The sequence below is a fragment of the Uloborus diversus genome, chromosome 1 (genome assembly GCF_026930045.1).
Source record: "Uloborus diversus isolate 005 chromosome 1, Udiv.v.3.1, whole genome shotgun sequence".
Lineage (NCBI taxonomy): Eukaryota > Metazoa > Arthropoda > Arachnida > Araneae > Uloboridae > Uloborus > Uloborus diversus.
Genome location: NC_072731.1, coordinates 172,712,409 through 172,733,435, shown reverse-complemented (window position 1 = coordinate 172,733,435; position 21,027 = coordinate 172,712,409). Strand labels below are relative to the sequence as shown.

Below are 21,027 nucleotides of genomic sequence, written 5' to 3'. Positions count from 1 at the left end.
AATTTTTTTATTTTTTATTTTTTTTTTTTTTTTAAATCTTGCGCTGTGACTGGATCAATCGAGAGACGATACACTTAATACGTATATGCATACACCTCACAGTTAAATATTCTGGCAATTAAATTCAAGCTTTTAACAGTGGCGGATTTTCAGATTTGTAGGCCCGCCGAAATGCATTTTTGGAGCCCCCTTTGTTTGTCCCAGAACTATGTAGAATTGGTCGGGGTAAGTGGGACCCTTTTCGAGAATAGTTCGTTTTTAAAACCTTACACAAATGTTTTGAAACAAAAAAAAAAGTTAAACTTATTGTCTTATTTTACCTTGGCAATTATTAATAAACAAAAGTTCGTCATTATCTTCTAAAATATTGCTTTAAATATTCTTAACGATTACATTTTTTTAAAAAAATCGGATGGGTGTCTCATTTACCCCATAGTAAAGGGTAAGTGGGTCACCCCCTTTTATTTAATTTTAATGAAGAAAACCTAAAAAAGGAGTAAATTAGTCTTACATGACAAAGTATGCAAATTTTTAGTGTGAATTATTTTTTTGTAAATGCATCCATTTATGAGTGATTACTGTCTTTTAAATTTGTATCACAGAAAATTTTAAAACGGAAAACAAAACAATTTCATTTTAAATTTAGTGAAAGTATTCATTTTAATTTCATTTGTGAAATTTGTTGAAAGTCTAGTGGGATATATTTAACTTTTACAGATAAAGGTGTGTTTAATGAACGTAATAGAATTGATTAAGATCAATTTGCGTAAATTTGCCAAAGCTATAAGGCGAAAAAGAAATTGGAAAGACTAAATCATTTCGTCTATGTAAAGTTGGCTAAATAAGAACTAGCATCGCTTCATCCTCAGTAATTATTCCAACATCATCTGCACTATGCCAATAAAAAGTGTCACTGTTTCTATTCATTCTTGCAAATTCAACAGTATTTTTTAATTTATCATCAACTTTCAGCAATAGACCCACTTAATTCTTAATGATTTTCTTTCATGTATGTTTCACAAATACATAATCACCAGCTTTAGCAGTTTTTGCAGCTGAACCTTTCCTACTAAGAACTGAATTCCTACTAAGTCATCATAGTTGTCTTGTATTTCACCAATACAAATATTTAATCAAAGTTTCTTCTGATTTTAAAATCCCCATTATTAAAGGGGGTCCCACTTATCCCATAGTGAGGGGACCCACTTACCCCATATAGCCAAAATGTACGCGGTAAGTGGGATCCCTCCTCTCAATCACTTATTAATAATATTTTATACAAAAATTCTTGTTGCTGTATGAACTTTAAGTTAAACTATACTTGAAAAACTAATTATCTTTAAAAAAAATAATAAAAACTATGCTCTAAACACTTCTATGAAAAATATTGCTGGAATTCGCAAAAAAGAAAATTCAGATTTTTTATTTTTTGATTAACTGCTGTTACCTAGAAAAAAATTCCACAAATCATAAATATGTGAAATCAATTACTGTAATGAAATTTAACATGATTTTTGCAGAAAAGTTAGAAAACTTTATCCGTATTTCAGTTTTACTGGGGTGACCCACTTACCCCAGTGACCCACTTCCCTCAACCAACCCTAAACACTTATCACATGCATCTTTGCATCCCCTTCAGGGTCCGTACAGTCACGGCGACACCCTAGCAACCATTCGGAAGAGATATAATGGAGGGAGTGAAGATTTTCATTCGTGAAGCCCAGATCCCCAAGTCAAGTGATAGATTTTAAAGCAAATAATTGGAAGAAATCAGGTTTCTTTCGCTTGTTTTCCGCAGAACGTACCTACCATTCGTCATTGATGAGTCACATGACTTGGGGTCCTCGGGTTAGCCTTTGTTAAGTCAATGAATGGACTTGCTCCCTCCGTTTATTCTTGCTCTAAGCTAGCAGCAGCGACATGTTTAACGTGGTAGTATATCCGCGACTCGTGCTAAAATCTCCGTAAACGTTTACCTGTTTACGGAGCTTTCACTTTTAAACGCTATGAATAATTTTACACGCATAAAAATGAAATGCATTTCAAAAGATTTCTTACTATTCTTTCTTTCTTTCTTTCTTTTTTTTTTTATGTATTTAAAAATTAACTTTTACTCTTTTGTTATATCTTGCACGAACAAGTTTTTGAAGCTTGTTGAGGTATTTTGCCTTTTATACTGACAAAAATAATTATTTAAACTCAATAAAAACATGATAGGGGAAAAGGGGGCTCATGTGAACACGGGGCACATGTGAACATGGTATGTTTTACTAAGATCACTTCAAGCAAAAAATCTGGAAAAATTCTTAAATATGGACGGTACCAGTTTTACCTCTTGGACAAACATTTAGAGCAATGAGCCATTTTATGTTTCTGTGATGGCAACAAAAAATGTTCACACGTGCCCTCTTTTCCCCTATATTTTGTACTGCTTTGTTAAATACCTGTTTAGCCATAATTATCTAAATCACTCTTATTTTTTAGTGAAAAAGATGAACTTGTTAAATATTACTTTCCCAGTACGGAACTGCTTGGTTTTTCCGGAGCATACCACTTACTTCACCAAGAAATGCCTCAAGATTTTATTCGAGAAGTTTCACGATTTATAACTGGTGTAATTACGCCGTCAGCACAGTGTTAATCAAATGAAGAATAACGAAATATTTTACGACACTGGAAGCTTGTATAATGTATATGTTTCCGAAAAACAGTTCGTACTTCAACAGCCATGCAAAGGAGATTTTAGACTCCATATTGAAAAAAAAAAAAAAAAAATCAACAGAGATTATTTTTTTTAAACATGTGAAGTTTAATTCATATATTGGAAATTCTACAAATTTGTACATGTTGTGCTTTCGTTTCTAAATGAATACAATTTTGGTTTTTACACTTATTGCTATTTTAGTTGTATTAGTAAAAAAAGAAACTCGATTTTTAATCGCGTCAAAAAAGTGTGTTTTGAATTATTTTGCTGAAAACAGAAAACAAATGCAAATAACGATTGTTTCTCGTAATTACTGCTGACCCAGGCAGCGCAGGGTATTTTTGCTAGTAATTTATAGATTTATTTGCTCAGTTCAATTTTATGTGTATGATTCTAACAATAGATGGCAGCACGAGAATAAATTTTCTTCCGTGAAAGCGTTCGTTTAAGTAATCTACTCTCTCTCATTACATTTTTTTTCCCATTCTTTTTCATCTTTTCTAAATGACAAGAATTAAAAAAAAAAAGCACACAGATACTTTCTAAAAGTACATCTTAATATTTCACATTGCATTTTCTTTTGAACTAGTATTATTTTACCAGGTGTCTGCATGAATATTTTACTACGAAGCAGTTAAGAAACAACGATCAGTTGATTTGAAGAGAGAATAATTTTCTCTTTCCATTGCTCACAAGAAAAAAAAAAATATATTGTGGGAATTGAGTACTTTTAATAAATACGCATTTTGTTCCTCTTACAACAGACATATTTCGTATGAAAAATCATCAAACCTAATCCTGCATAAATATTTTAATGCCATTTGACAAGGACTTATTAATATATATGATTTTTAAATATACCAATCACAGCTAATGAAAATCAAGACAATTTATTACACATACAAATTTTTCCAAAAGCAGCTCACACTATAAGTATTTCGACAATAATTCCAAAGAATGCTGAAAAATTGAGCAACTTATTCTTAAAATATGTTTCGGTGTGTTATTACACGTAACTAAAAGTAACCCTTTATGAAATCGAGAAGGCAATAATATTTAGAGTTATAATTACATAAATAGTCCTTTAAAAAAGATCTTACGCTTTTACGAAGCATCTAGATTTTTCAATTATACGAAATCAGAGTCAATTATACGCATATTTCTTTTACTGCTAAATTGAGTAGCTCTAAAAACAGCTAAAACAGTAAAATTTCTTATAGCAGTGGACACAAATGGTTCTAGAAATACAGTTACTTCAATTGCATTAGAAATGAAAACGAAAACTGAAAAGGATAAAAGAATGTTGCTGTACAACGAGTTAGTGATCTGAAATTATGAAAGAAGCACAACAGAAATGTATTAATCGCTTTCAATAATCTTCTGCTTCGTAAAAAAATAAACTTATAACATACTCAAATTATTAATAATTAAAAACTTAGACAGTTGGGTAAAAAATACTTAATTCGTTAACTTACCGACTTGAACAAGATGACAACAATAAACAGTAGATCAAGCGATGCCGAATGCTTTATTACAAGCAGGGCCGATCCTAGGGTGTCTGCCGCCCGTGTGCAAAGATCTAATGTGCCGCCCCTCAAAAGTAATTTGCATATTTTGACTCACCTTTAACGTCTATATAAATCTTTCTTAAAATTTCTATGCCAAGTTCGAATTTAAAAAGGGGGGGGGGACAGAAGAATAGTTTTTTAAAAATGAAGAAATTTTTTATAATAAGAAACTGCTTAGATACAATTTATATCTTTGAAAAAAGTAATAGATACCAAAATTTACTAGTTGTAAAAACGCATTTTATAGTCTTTCTTCGATGACATCAGAGAAGGGACGAAGGAGGGGGAAGCGTAGGGGGAGGTGTCAGGGTTTCACGAGAGGAGGATTGCTCCAAGAAAATTATCGAAATTGACGTATGAAAAATATTTTTAGTTAATCTTTAGTTGTGTTTGATTGCAAGGACAAAAGAGTCAAGTATATTCAAGGTGTATGGAGAAATTTTCGAAATTGACGTCAAATATCGCAATTTTAGGAACTTTTTCGAGACTTTAGGTGAAAGTAATGTTGCAGTTCTTTCCTAAAATTTTTCCAAAATTGAAATCAATTTGAAGCTATTTTTTAAGACCGTAGCTTAGGAAGGATCGACGTATTTCCCGAAAAATCTCCGAAACTGAAATTTTAAACCCGCAATTTTGGGTTACCTTTGTTGACGTTTCAAGAGGGAGGGAGATTCAATCGTCTCCCATCGAAAGATTTTGAAATATAAGTTTAAAATGCAAATTTAGGCCGTCTTTGGTGACGGTAGGGGACCTGGCGGCTATCCACCGGTAATTTCTCGGCACTATTTTTTCAAAAACCCGTTTTTGGCTAGATTTCAAAACAATTGGGGAAACGTGAAAATATTCCGAAGCAAAATATTTTTCGGAACTGAAATCCATTATAGGCTATTTTTGGGAAGGAAGGGTTTTGGAGCTCTTAAGCGGATATTTCTAAAATCGCTATTTTATATTATCTTCGGTGACGTTAACAAAACTGGGAAGCTTCTACGGATCTATCCGATATTTTTCAACATTAATATCTGAGAAATATAACTATAGACTTTTGTGCACCTCACCTCGACGATTGATGGATACGCCCTAGCGTCGTAAAAAGTTACCATAAGCCTGGCAGTTCTCCTTCGGAATTCTTTAGAAATGTAAGTCCCAAAATCGTATTTTAAGCATTGTTTGAAAACGATGGGACTAAGAGCGGGCGGGGGTTCAGTGTGCCCTCACGAACTGTGTTTTTGAAACTGAAGTCAATTTCAGGCTGTTTAGGCAGGAAGCTGTGGCTCCACGGAACCGTCTAAAAACGAAATTTTCAGGTCTAGTGATTACGTTGGAGAAAAGGGGGATTCGGGATCTTTCCCCAAAAATTCTTGAAACTGATGTTCGAAAAGCGCAATTTTAGTTTGTTTTTCAATTCGTTAAGTGAGTGCGGTGGAATTGGGGGCTTCTCTAAAGAAGCTAATTGAAACTGTCTTTGGTAGTAATGTTTGCGAATGGATTTCGAGGTCCTCCACTGCAAAAATTTTGAAAAATGCCAAAGCAATTTTATATGACGTTTGATGATAGGAAGGGCTGTCGTCTGAAAACACGTTTTTGATTTTGGAGCCAACATTTTTACGCTATGTTTGATTAAGTTAAGGTGGAAGAGGTGAATCAGAGACTTAATTGGGTCCTTAAGATCGATGGTTCAACCAGCGAAATTTTCCGAAAGTAAAGTCCTTGAAACGCAATTTTAAGCCTTCTTTAGTTTCTTCAAGAATGTCATGGCATCCTTTTGGATCTTCGTTTTGGAGTCACATTTAAAGTTACTTCCCGGGGCAGGGGACCTGTCCTCCTACCTGATCTGAAACCGGGCAGTTCATTCAAGATTTTAATCAGAAAAATTTTCGTAAAGGGGGGAAAAGTACAACATTTTAGTTCGTCATTCATATATGTTATTCTCAAGGGAGTCGCAATTTTCCACTTTCTCTCCACGCATCCACGATTGTTAAACAAAGAGTTTGTTACATAGTTTGTTGTTTGAAATGCTTGCGAGAGTATCTAATCAGTATAGCTTTTTTTTATAAAATCAATAAAATACGAGTATGTCTTCATTGTTTAGGTCTATAAAAGCTTGGGGGTAAACATTAGTGGCCGGCCTCGGTGCTCCTTTTAGACAACACCATTTCATGCTTCAGAAGGAGGCCTTACCCTCCCCACAATCCATCCCTGATTACCGGTTCTGTCACAAACTTTGCAACCAAATGAAGCATGTGTGTTAAGAGTAAATATTAATGGACAATGAACCAACACAATGTTCTCTAGAATTCTATTTTTCTTAAACTATGCTATGCTGTCGGGAAATCGACACATACTTTGACAATTGAACATTTAAAAATCAGCATATTTATTCTACTTATTATAAGTTATCTTGTGAAAAATTCTTGAGGAATTTTGCTTGATTATAAGAAATATATGATGCGGTCTGCGGCCGCCCCTTGCTTTGGCCGCCCTTGTGCGGCGCACACTCTGCACACCTGCTAGGATCGGCCCTGATTACAAGATAGAAAAAAGAAACAGTACAGTAATTTTACTAGTGTAGTACACTTTAAAGGCTAATAATGGTGAAAAATGAAAGAACTGAAACAAATGCACATGCATTTAGTGTTATGTTCCAAAATTTTCACCGTTAAAATGAACTTACTGGCTTAAACAAGATGGCGACTGTAGAGCAAGCGACGTCAAATGCTGCATTATAAAAGAGAAAGAAGTTCTGTTTTTTATTTGTTAATATATGGTTTATTTGAACGGTGTAATTTATTGCTCTTTCGCAAGATCTTTTAAAGCGAGACAGAACGGCAAGGCACCATTCGAATTCTTTAAGGGAAGATCATTTATCGCTTCGCCTACGGTTCGTAGATTAACTACGCTCATTAGAGGAGAAAATAGAGTTGTAAAAATGAAAAATTTTGGATAAACCCGGTTGGTGCAACATGTACTCGGTGTTCGAAAAATATATACGAGAGTTTATTTTAGGATTCAGGATACTGCCGGGAAATCTTTTGACAAGAAATTTTCTACATGTACGCTGATTTCGCTGTTTCCTCATTACAATATGTTCGCTAAGTTCATACAATTTTCATACAAAGAAAATTAACAACATTTTTTCCAATGCTGAAATAAACATTAAATAATAGGCCAATTTAAGATTAATTAAACAAAGAAGGGAGAGGGAGAAGGAGATTAAGGAACAATTTTTGTATCAGATTTGAAGGCGATCTCCTTTCAATAATATTGCTAATAGCATTTAAACTTGACTTTCTATAAGATTTTTGCCGGTCTGGAAATATCCAAGTAGGAAATTAAATGCTATTGTATCACTGTTCTCTCTGTCTCAATGCACTCCCTAACTATTCACCTCATATTTTCGCTTACAACTTCGTTTTTTTTTTCTTATTTTGAGCTGTTTTAGTGATAGGCGTATCATTGCTTAATTTGTGCAATTTGTTAGTTTCCACTGCTTAGAGTAATTTCAAAGCATGTAATATTTCTGCTTGTTTCATACGTATTGGTTTCCGATTTATTTCAGAAAGAGTGCAACAGAGACATTTTTCCCCTGCGTCCTCGTGATTCATGAAAAATATCCCGTTACCTCAAGAAAAGCTCTGTTTGATAAAATTTGACTTGATCCCGTTTGGCACAAAACTTACCACCTTTTGACTTAATTCTTTCACAAAAGAAACATGGACCTCATCTTCTGTTTTCAATCTGACTTAATTCTGTTTCAAAATTTCAATTTTTTGTAAACATTTTACCAGACATGTGCCCATGTTTATAAACATGCTTGTATGAGATATTTTGTTACATATATTGTAATGAACCCTGGGGGTCGCACGTTTCCTGAGCAAACGTTATAATTCGCGGAGGTCACTGAATGACCCCAGCTCAAAATCAGGTCCTACGCTAATAAAAACATTTTTTATCTGCTTGTTTACTGTTTAAAACTATAACGCCTTATAATTTTCGGAGTCAAAATTTATTTTTTGACACAAGTGTGATTTATAAATAAGATTGGTATCGCACTTATAGCAAATACATTTCTACATTTGTTCTCTAAACAAAATATAGACACTGCGGATAATAACGTTTTTTGTTAGTTTTGCGAACTTTTTTAGCAAATATAATGCTATTACTGGTATTTGCGATGCATAAATATGCAGAATTAAGGTTTAAAGTTTACATCAAAACGAAAACTAGTATGTTGTGGCCATCACGAAACTTTCTTCTATATTTTTCCTTTTTCTGATCCCTCCCCATGCTTGACGAGGAAGCAATATTCCTAACAAAAACAAAATTACACATGCAAAAACTTGACGACCATCCCAATGTCTGAATTATTGTAAAAACAAAACAAAGAGCGAAAATTGAAAGTTTTTTTAAAAGCCTTACTTGAATTAATTACAAATATTTTATTTATTAACAAACATAAGATGGCAACAGTTAAAAATTTTAAATCATTGAGATAATATTTCCGATCATTTCCATACAATTAAAATCACGAGAAATACGCAGACGACAATCTATTACGATTTATCTTTCTTATTGTTGCATTAATAAAACTATTTTTATTCGCAAAAAAAAAAAAAAAAATCAACACCTCTTGGAGCGATCGGCGTCAAATTTGAACCAAAGCCTGTTTACATATGGATTCACATATATTCCAAATTTCAACCAGAACATAGCATTACTTCTTGAGATAGGGCACTCAAAATGGAAAAAAAGAACGGGTGATTGCGCTACCCCCCCTTTTTAGCTGTTGACACAAAAATAAAATCAGTTCTTATACCCACTAAGGGCTACTTACCGATAAATTTTTCTTTCATTCCATTCATTATTTCTTGAGATACAGCAGTCACAATTGACGACAAAAAACGTTCTATAGCTCAACCCCCGTTTGAGTTATTGACACCAAAATTGAATCAGCACCTGTTCCTGTTAATACCAACATATGGACCAAATTTTGTTTGATTCCGCCAGTTACTTCCTGAGGAATAGCAAGCACGCGTAACTCGAAAAACGTCCCATTACTCCACCCCCCTTGGAGGAATTCGCGCCAAAAACTAATGGGCACAAGTTCACATAGGGGCACATATGTGTACTAAATTTCGTTCGATTTCATGCGGTAGTTTTTGTTGTAGAGCGGCCACAAAAAACTGGTCACACACAGACGTGACACACATACATACACACACACATACATACATACACACACACATACACACACACACACAGACAGACAGACATTTTCCAAAAATGGTCGAAATGGACTCAGCACACCTCAAAACGTTCGAATCCGTCAATATTCGAAATTCGAAAATTTGCACGAATCCAATACTTTCTTCTATATATTAGATATAGAAGAAAGTAAAAAGAGAAAAAAAATTTCGTTACATTCAAGAAAATCGCGACTCATTTTACATCATCTTTCGTAATAAAAAAACAGAGTAATTCACTTTCATCTTCTTTCAATTTTGTATCATACAGTAAAACCTCGCTACAACGCTATCCGATACAACGATAATCCCTCTACTACAATAATATTTCGTGGTCCCGGTGAACCCGCATAGGAATTAATGTTATCCTCCTCTCAATATTGCGATATTCTCTATAGCAATAAACCCCTGTAAAACGATTTTTTTTAATTTTTAACCCCCCTTTATTACGATAATTTGGTTTTAAATAATGAAAAATATCCTATTTTATCAACCTTTGTCATTTTTTCCCGTTTTCTTCGACAAGAGAAGAATTACTGATTATTGTGTACTTATTCCTTTTCACCACTGTAAGAATTATTAAAAATGTTACATACCCATTTTTGAACTTCAAAATTTTTAGTAAGAACAGCATTCAAATCATATTAACAAAATACTCAAGAAATCCTACAAAATGGTGATAATAAGCAAGGTTTAGTAGAACAAATTGAAAATTCTTTTTTTAAATCTGTAATAATTGAACTCATTCCTATGGAGGACAGGAGAATGACATGAGGGGACAAACTTTAAAATGACGTTACTTGATTATTTAAATAATTAAATTTAGTTCAAAGATGTTATTTTACACCTTTAAGTATGCTTAATTTAGTACTACAAATTAAATTATGATTTAACAAATTAAATATTGATATAACATTTTTGAATAATTTAAGTATAATTTGAGAAACGAATGGGGGTATGACAAAAGAGTGACTTTCTGGTTATTCAAAAACTTTTGTTGGGAAAAAAAATGAGTTATTGTTTTAATAGGAAGGTAATAGCATCGGAAAAGTTATTTCCACCTATTAAAAAAAGGAAATAAAATTGCAGGCCAAACAATCCTTGTGATAGGCTCCCGAGACATAATATTGTTAGGATTTTTATTATAACCCAAATACATTTCTACCTAGATATTGTATACTATAACATTAAAATGGAGCACTCTATCGTATTTCCAAAATATGTATGCCCTCGATATAACAATATATCCCTCTACAACAATATATTTCTTTGGTCCCCAAAATATCGTTGTAGGGAGGTTTTACTGTATTTGCTGAAATGTTCATGATCTAAGAAATTATCTTCGAAAAAGTCTTGAGCTCCACTTTCTTCATTGATAAAACAATCATCTCATTCAATAGCAACAAAAAGTGTACGTAAACGACCTATCTATTTTTCGTATGGATTTGGCATTGTTATATACATGAAAAAAACCTCAGTGCAGGGCTCATTTTGCTTGAGCAGCAAACGAAAGGACGTGCAGGATCATTCTAAGACCCCAGTGACTGACTAAATATGTATTAGTAGACCACAAATGCCTGAAATACCTTCAAACTGCCAACAAAAGGTAGATGGAGGACCAAACTCAGCTACTATTAAAGAAATAAATGAACTGATGACTAGTATTTGTGCAAAATGCTTGGGGTCATAAAATCCTCCCGCGTAAAACCAGTCGCCAAAATACATTTTTGGGTAAAACAAATGTCTAATGATGTTTTTTTGCCCTTAACGTTAGAGAGTAAATCATTTTTATTTTAGGTCCAATATCTTTCTTTATCAGTAAATAGCACAAGATAACGATACAAATTCGAGTGTTGTAGTTATCTTTGAAGGGTATACTTTGAAGTCTTTACATGCATTCGTGCATTTTCCTGCTGTAGTCAACTACTTTAAATAGCTTATTATCAAGTGAGTAATTGTGTGTTCATTTTTTCTTACGAGTATTTCTTAAAAACCTTGATTTCAATAATTTTTGAGAGTTTTTTTTTCTTGTACATGATTTTCGTCTACAAAAGCGTGATCCAATTTCAGATGTGGATCATGGCTTTTGAATGTTTACATTTTAAATATATAAGTTTATAATAAAATGTGCATTCTTTCATCATATTTACTAATTATTGTTTCGTGCTTATTTTTTCATTCTGAATAAATCTATGTTTTCTGCAAAAGTAGTTAAATTCTGCATGAATACTGATGAACTTTTTTGTTTGTTAAATGAATATTTTGAGAGGAAACGCAACTCATTTTCGCTGCCATGGTTAGAATAGAACATTTCCCAGAATTAATATGAAATTTTTTTATCTCCAAAGCATTCTTCTGTTCAATACCTAGCGACAGGGGCGGCATTTCAACGTTTCATTTGGGGGGTCGAGTTTTTTAAATGTGAGTTATCTCAGTTTGGATTAAAATACATATTGGTAAACAAGATAGGATCATAAAATGGATTAAGTATTTATTAAAATAAGGCTATTAAGAGAGTTTAAATATTAATTAATATAGTTTTATTTGATCATAAATTATTCCTGAAAATATTTTGATATTAGTTTTTACCTTTCAGAAAGTTTTAATGTACGATTTTTAGAATCTGGAAATCATGTTATTGTATTCCATCAATATGCAATGTCGTACTTTTTTGCCAATATAACTAAATATAAAAGTCTTTTTTGTCCCATTGTGCTCCGAAGATAGTTTTCTAACCTCCTAATGCACAAAAATGATCTTTCACAACTAGCTGAGCCAATTGGAATGGTTGAAAAACAGTTGAAGCTACAAAGTTAGAAAAAACATCTCTTAGATTTTTTTACTTATTATTGAAACATTTTATTTCTCCTTTTCAATAACCTATCAATATAACATTGAGCTTAAGGCCAACAATACAGATAAATCTTTATCATCAAATCTTATTTTAATTTTATTAGAGACAATCTATTATCTGATACAAAATACTACTTCAATTTTATGACTTTATATCATCATGTTGATTTTTGTCACCTTCTAAATTCATTTGGATTTTTTCCGCCTTTTTAAAATTGGCGCAAATTAAGATTTTTTTTAAAGTTTTGCTCTTGGTTGAAATATACATCCAAGCAAAATTTAATAACTGTTTCGACTGTAGATTTAGCTGAAGCATGGACAGTCCGAAAATTAAGGTTAGCGGATTGAAGATGTTTTGATAAAGTACAGAATGTTTTTTAAACTCTCCACAATACAAACAAAGCGAATAAACATTCAAACTAAGTCATACACATGTAAAAGGGCGTCGGCTTTTCCTTGAAAGAGTCGCTTTCAAACAATCCAAAATTAACAAGGAGAATTTTTATAAATTTAACTTTTGAAGAATATCTTGTGTCACTCAGAAATGAGAAAGTTAAAGAGGAACCAGAAAAGACATTTGTTGATGAATGACTTTTTTCAAAAATAGTGTGTCTTTTGTAAGAATTTTCTATGAATGTATACAAAGCATTGGGTTGCTGAAATGTCTTTCTACAAAAGGAATCGGTGTTCTCTCACTAACTAAATATACATTTAAAATATGAGCGTAACAACGTACGCGAAATACTAAGGAATTTCTTGTAAAATCGTGCAGCTACACCATTGGTCCTCTCATAACACTGAACACACAAGTATGAAATATTTAGTCCACACGAGGAGATTACTTTTTTAGTTGAAACAAACTGTGATTCTCCATCACTTTTTTCTGCTCTGAAAAGGGCTGCAAATGATTTACAATTTTCTAAGTTACATCCAAATAGCAAAATCCGCTTGTGTAGTAGAAATGTCTCAAGATTCATTGACTTTTATCGAGAATTTTGTTAAAAAAAAAAAAAAAAACCTTTGGCATATCGTCGCTTCAGAGCAACAGTAGGGTATCTTAGTGTTATTTCTGGGATTAAATGTCTTAGTGTTGCTCTGAGCTACGATATGATTTCTGATTTGCAATTTACGTAAACTGAATTTGCCCATTTCATATCATTCTGTGCAAAAAATTTCGTGGTGCAACTGCCCTTTCTCGCTCCCCCTATTTGCCGCCCCAGCCTAGCGATGTAGCGTAAATGTTTAGTTGAGCTTGCCTTTTTCTTCAAGCAAAGTTCTTATTGATTATATTTATTAGCATAGTTAGGCAAATCTGTTTGGTGTAAATACAATTTATGAACATTTCATTTGATGGACGCAAGCATTTCTTCAGCAGCAGTTGCAGTACAATGTGATGTTCACAACTGTTGGGTTATACTTGGTTCAGCAATCGGGTCATAAAAATGATAGTTCTTTTAAACTTTAAAACATCTGCCAAATAAAGATAAAAAAGCCCCTTAATTACTTTAAAACTTCAATTAAAATATAAAACAATTAACGACAAACCCACCTATTACCAACCTCGCCAAGCGATCACGGTACCTTAACCCAGCCATATCTTGGTTTTCCAAAGCACCTGTTTTATTTCTAACTCCAGCTCAAAAAATAAAAAAAACTTTTGAATTGAATACTTGAGTTAATGAAATCTTAGTAAAGCTCATTTGAAAAGTTCCAAAAGCCTAAAATCCACAGTTGCGTGATTGCTTAAGTTCAGCCTTGAAATTGATTCGTTAACGTCATTGGCAATTTTAACTTTATCATTAACTACCGATACCCGCACGACTTTGCCCGTAGTAGAAAATTAAAAGGTCATTTGGTTTGCCTGTATATTTACAAATAAGAAGAAGTTCTCGCCAATATATTATGCTAATTTGCTAAGAAAATAAAGCGAATTTTTGAAAAATCGCTTGGAGTTGCTCACCCCTATGCTACAAACTAATTCTGTACCGAATTTCCTGAAAATCGACCGAACGGTCTAGGTGCTATGCGCGTAACAGAGATCCAGACATCCAGAAATCCAGAGACAGACTTTCAGCTTTACTATTAGTAAAGATATTATTAGTTTTGTTTTGGGCAACGATTGAAAAGCAAATATGTGTTGCTCCTTCTGAGTGGCAGTTTAAGGGGATCTATCTGCTGTCGCATCATTATAGGCTATATGCGCCATAGATGTAGTATTAACTAGATGCACTATGAGAAACCGGTTTCATGTGCAACGAGCCCTTCTAGTATAGAGGGGCAAATGTCCGAAATGTACATGCCCGTTTTAGGGCTTGCGCGTAAACATCTTTGCCGCAGCCTGATGGGATGCAAACAGCGTTGCATCCCCGTAGGCAACGCTTTTGCCCGTCTGTTTTAAGTTTCACACGTTCATTGGCGGCCAATGGCTTTCGCTATGGAGTTGCGCATCTAGTTACACTACATCCTACGATGAGTGCTCGTTTATTTAATTTTTATTAATGACAAATATCTTGAAAAATATGACACATTTGCAACATTACATTGAGGGGAAAAAGTCATCTTCAATCTAATTCTCTCGCAAATCGAACGTTCTTCCCTTAACGAAACCTTCATTACAAGTCATCTCTACATACTTTGCTGCTCATCTCCGCTTTTCTCTACTGTTAAATCCTAAAACCAAGTGTTTTTTTCTCAGCTTCATATTCTACTACTAGCCCGTCAGTCTTTGCATTTCCGTCCCCGTCTATGTGACATAAGTATTAATTTGGAGATATGGTAAAAAAAAAACTCTCCTCTGTTCTGAGAAGGAGGTGGTGCTAGTATCCCTGGTAAAGGCTGCTTTAAAGCATGATTGAGAAAAGCATTTTAAAGAAACCATATCTATGGTTTGAACTTTGCGCGGATTTTACTTAAATCTTTTTAAGTTCATTTAATTCCCTTTGCCTCATACACAGTTTTAATTTTATATGAATTTTCAGGCATCAAAATGAAACTGGCTTACGAAGTTACACTGCCCCCTGGTGACACGGAGCAAAACTTGCCACCGATCATACTTCTACACGGAAGGTTGTACTCGCGCACAAACTGGAGCAAGGTTGTTGGAGAACTTGCAAAAAACACTGGAAGAAAATTAAGTATTCAATTTTTTACACTAACTTCATAAAATCGCGCATAATTATTGTGGCTGTGAAGTTTTCTTATAAGAAAACAACGAAATATAAATCTTGGGTTGAGTGTCATCTAAATTAAGACATTTTTTGTAAACAAGCTTGCAACCACTTTTTAGAAACAATTAATGGCTATGAACACACTAATTTTTGTTTTTGAAAAAAAGTTTTCGGATTTGCCAATATGATAAGTTTGCTTATGAGGCAAGGTAATCTCTAATCAATTACTACTACCGAATCTTACTAATCCAAACTTTCGTCATCCAAACGCATCTATTAGAACAAAATATTGGTTATGAACACACTAATGTTTGCTTTTGGAAACGTTTACGGACTTGCCAACATGATTAGTTATATGTTTTTATGAGACAATGTCATTCTTATTAACTACTACAAAAATTTCTTATTGACCAGAGTTTTCGTAATCCAAACGCCCATGCGTCCCAAAGCATCCAATTTATGGAAAATTCAATATCATGTATCATCAAGGAGACAAGATTTATGTAGCATCATGGATTCCTACATCAATGTGTAGCATAGAAACAGGGGTGGACTGGGTCACCCAACAGGGTGCCAATCTTGACTCCCAAACGACGCAGATCGACAGAACACAGGCTCAAGGTTGTAAAAAAAAAAGAAGGTGAGGGTGAACAGGTTTGAGGGTGCAAGGGGGTTTGGGAGGAAGGGGGGGGGACCGGCCCACGGGCTAGACCCTGCATAGAACCAGACTTTTAGTTGTTCTCTATTCTAAAATTTCATACTGTCATATTTATATGTCACTCAGAGAAGAAAGCATGACTTTTATTTTTAACCGATTTCAAAAAAGGAGGTTATGATTTCGGCTTGCGGCTTTTTATGTGCGTTTTCGTATTACTTCAAGAATACTGGACCGATTTGAAAAATTCTTTTTTTGTTTGGAAGGGTATGCTTCCCAGATGGTCCCATGTTAATTTTGTCTGGATCTGTTGAGGGGTCCCGGAGAAATCTAAGAAACTTTAAATTTCACACGTTGTGGCTACGTAGACCAGCTTTCGTCACTGCGCGATACGTCACAGGGGGTCACGTGGTTTTGGCGTGAACGGTGCATTTTTTCCACGGAGGTATCTTGTTTTGAACAATACGTGTACAATTCTCTCGCATCGGGGTTTGATTTTCACGGCGCCCCGCTTGCTAATTTTAATTTTGTCTTACTAATGTATTTCTTACTCATGTAGCAAATCAGTAAATTAAATGCATTTTGCTACGAAAATAGCTGAATTAATTCATTTATTATAATTTTTTTTTTTTGCTAATAAAAAACTTCATTTAGTCATCAAATTTTATTTTTTTATATATATATATTTCAGTTTTGAAATATTTTTAGTGTTAAATTCAAGGGGAATTTAAGACAAAGATCCCCCCGCCGCTCCCTCCGAAGATTAAATTTATGTTCCTTAATAAATATATCGTAACTGGCATCCGATTTCTGAAGTTTGAATAGTATTCTAGAATTAATATTTCATGACGCATCAGCTTAATTTACAGTTAGGGTAATATTAATTTACAGACTTAACTGGAATTTTTTTATGCACTATTCTCCCCGATTGCTAGAAGACGCCTGTACAGATTAGGAAAATTCTTTTTCTGTTTGAAACAGTATACTTCTCCCTGTCGTCTAATGGTCTTCAAGTCCGGGTATAAGGGATCCTGGAGAAATCGAGGGAGAGGATAGATTCAAAGACTAATTTCGCGTTTAGTTAAATTAGTGTTCAACTCAGGTGGGTTGTCAGTTACGTTAAGTTTACAGGAGGCCCCGACTTCAAAAGGTTATTAAAAATTAAGAGATCGTATATAATTAGTTAGGTATTAAAATAATTCATCGTATGGTAATAAAAATCAGTGTTTAATTTATAATTCGGTGTTTAGTTTAGTTGATTTTTGTGCAGGAATTGTAAAATAAATTTGATTTATACGTTTGGGTAAAAAATCGTATGTAAGTATGATCCATTAGTTTTTAACCAACTTCAAAAAGGAGGCGGTTATCAATTCATACCGTATGTATGTTTTTTTTTTGTTTGTCCACTCTTAGCGTCTCACCTAGTGAACCGATTTTGATGATTCTTTTTTTAATGGATAGGGGATGGCTCAACTTAGGTCCCATTACTTTGTTTGACCATATTTGTTCTTTAGAAAAAAAGTTATGGGCAAAAAACAGTAAATTTTATGCAATTTCCCTATTAAATGATTAAAATGATATTGTAGCGAAGTTCGCACTATTCATCCGTGGATAACGGTGGCTCAGTGGTAGAATTCTTGCCTCCCACACAAGCGACCCGGGTTCAAATCTCGACTAGGACAAAGTGAATTTTACTAAAATTTCGTTTCTACTGTTTCCCGTATTTTCTCGAATCTTCTATTAATTTCTGTATCTTTCCAAGTCTGGAAAGTTCCAGCACTTTCTCAAGTTGTATATAAGGAGATGTAACGTTTATTCGTGGTTCTGAATAAAGATCTCGAGTTGAGACTAACGAGTATTCGCTTCATTTGGCTTTCACATTGTCTTCGCTAGCTTCATCTACGCGACAAAATGAAATTCATTGTTATAAAAGTTTGGTGCCATATAACAGTAACATTAATAGTAATTGTAATGATAATTTTGAATGAAGGCTTCTCTGAAGCAAGCATCAAATTTCTTCAAGGGATACTTCGATAATGGGGAATCTGGCGCTGTCGTCTCATTTTTGGAGTAAATAATTTTATTTTAGTAACCCTGCTGATTTATAGTAACCCTATGTGAATTATCAAAATCTTCCTTTCTTCAGTGCTATTGCTCCATAGTAGGGGTAAACCTAACCTGGAAGCGAGGTGATGCAGTGATTAGGATCTGCTCAGCCTTCACAATGCTACCATTAGGTTTGGCTCAACTACTCTGTAGTATTTTTATCGTTATCACCTATGCCGATAACAGATGATCGGGGCTAAGTAATAAGAAAATACAGGATTGCATCATGAGCAACTTAGATGCTGTGGAATGTAAATTAGTTAGGAAAAACATAATACTTAAATGGCTATAATTAAATTAACTACACATGATTTCCAGAGAGGAACCAAGATAAGTTTTTAGTGCCAATCGCTTAAAGTTTAACGCGTGTCAATAGTTTTTTTTTTTTATTTTTTTATTTTTATTTTTTATGGAGCATTTTTAAGAAAAAAATGTGAAGTTTCGTGATGGTAACTTCTTATTATTTCTGAAATACTTACATTTACACTAAAAAGAATGAAATAAAAGAATTTTGAAAAAAAATAGAACCGACTTCAAAATTGCTCTAAAAAGTGAAAAATAATTTTATTCTTTAAACACCATCGATAATACTTTTAAACATAATTTTTGAAGTTGGCGCAAAAACGATAAATAAAATCATTCACAGTCATAACTCAAATACAACTATAAATTTAACCAGGACCAGTTTCTTCACTATCACATACATTATGCATTGATGACAGCATATTTGAATAGCGATATAAATGTTTCGTTCGTAACTTTGGATGCTTTTCTGAAAAAAAAAAAAATATGAACGAAGCATGGTTACACTGGATTTTAGGTTTTGTTTTTGCGCCAACTTCAAAAATTATGTTTAAAAGCATTATCGATGGTGTTTAAAGAATAAAATTATTTTTCACTTTTTAGAGCAATTTTGAAGTCGGTTCTATTTTTTTTTTTTTTTTTTTTTCAAAATTTTTTTTACTTTTCAGTTCCTCTTTGTTTTTTGAAGTTCGGTTCTTTATTTTATTTGAATATAATTTTTACAAAATTGGACGAGTGCATCTTTCACTTTTTACAAAATTACTGCTGCAGCAGCAAAATAAGCTGTGAAACCACTTAAACAATCCAATATTTTTCAAAATTCATTACAATGGGAATGAGTGATCTTTCCAATGATGAAAACTAGACCAGTGGAGTGTTCAATTACTGGTCTCTATAAATGGAAATTAAATATACGCTAATTCAGCACAAAATAATTTCGTAATTAAGTAAAAAATAACAACGTCAAAAAAGGCACAAATTGCAGATTACTGCGGACGTGTGTTTCGGTGTTACAGGGAACGCCTTTTTCAATGCAAAAAGTAATGAGCTTATGGATGAAAAGACATCGGATGTCTATCATTCATATCGGATCATATCACGTAACCTACTTAGGGTGTACATGTGTGTTAAAAAAAGTTTTGATTCAATTATCCCTGTGAATGATTCACTCAGAGGTGCAGCGAAAAAAGGGGATCATAGCATCCCCACGAAACATCAAAAGTATATGTATATTATGCTTGGTTCAAAATGCACCCTAGTAACACGAATGAAACAGCTGAAGGAAAATAAAATTAAATAATAGTTTAAAAAACTAAATAAACACACTTTCGTAGCAAAATGAACTAAAAGTGAAAAATAATCTTTGGATGATAGTAGTTGACCAATCACTTAATTTTAACGTAATACAAAAAAGCGTGGGGTGCTGTCTATTTACATTTTTGCATGGACAACAAATGGAAGAAATTCAAGACAACTGATAAGAAGCCCCCCCCCCCCACGCTTTTTTGTATTGCATTAAAATTAAGTGATTGGTCAACTACTATCATCCGAAGATTATTTCTCACTTTTTAGTTCATTTTGCTACGAAAGCGTGTTTTTTTAGTTTTTAAAACTATTATTTTATTTTATTTTTAGTTTAACTTGTTTTATGAAAAAATATCGATGTATGTGTGCGGAAATCATATCTACATTACTTTGAAAATTTGAGATGCATTTGAATAAAAGTTTTGTTCAACAATGGTCTGATCAGCAATGAATTTCCAATTGAAGGCTTACCTAAATCTTGGCATGAAATTAGTTAAAAACAATTATATTTCATCTTCTAATTACCTTGGAATATTGGAACAAATTATGTCTGATGCAGAAAAATTAAATTTTTTGTAGGTATTTTTAAATAGTTTTTGCGAGCCTTTTTTAATGTATTTTTTTAAATTTCTCCTTTTTCACATTGTTGGATTTATGCCAAAATATTGATTAAAATTGGAGGAAACTAACAAGTAAAAGAGTTAATTAATTAATTAATTTGATTATAGAATATTGTATTGTGATCGGGTCTGAGGTCGCGTGCCAAATTTCTAAAGAATCCGATCGCAGGAAGTGGGCGAAATTTGAGCTGCAAGATTCCGTTACAAGATACATACATACATACAGGTGAAGCTAATAAAAGCGTACTAAAAAAATAGCAATTTTGGAGAAAATTAAGTGTTTAAGCAATACTACTTTCAACTGGTTCTTTCTCAATTACTGCACTGCACACAAATCAGTTTTCGATGTTATGTTTATTGATTAGTTTGTGTGCTCCAAAACAATAGTGTATGTTAAATGTATATACTAAAAGTGTATACTTGTGCATATTAGAATGATGAGTGAAAACACTCACCTTCTTAACGTAAACAGCTAGCTGCAGCATGAAACACCAGCTAACCTCGTG

At 33.3% G+C, this 21,027-nt stretch overlaps 1 protein-coding gene across 1 annotated transcript in view; it reads left to right on the top strand.

The window, feature by feature from the left end:
* Positions 1-21,027, top strand: part of LOC129217151 (uncharacterized) — a 50,028-nt gene that overhangs the window by 10,764 nt on the left and 18,237 nt on the right. Inside the window, exons 6-7 of the mRNA XM_054851415.1 lie at positions 2,485-2,636; positions 15,344-15,459. Of these exons, the coding sequence (XP_054707390.1) occupies positions 2,485-2,636; positions 15,344-15,459 (268 nt within the window). The remainder of the gene's footprint in view (positions 1-2,484; positions 2,637-15,343; positions 15,460-21,027) is intronic.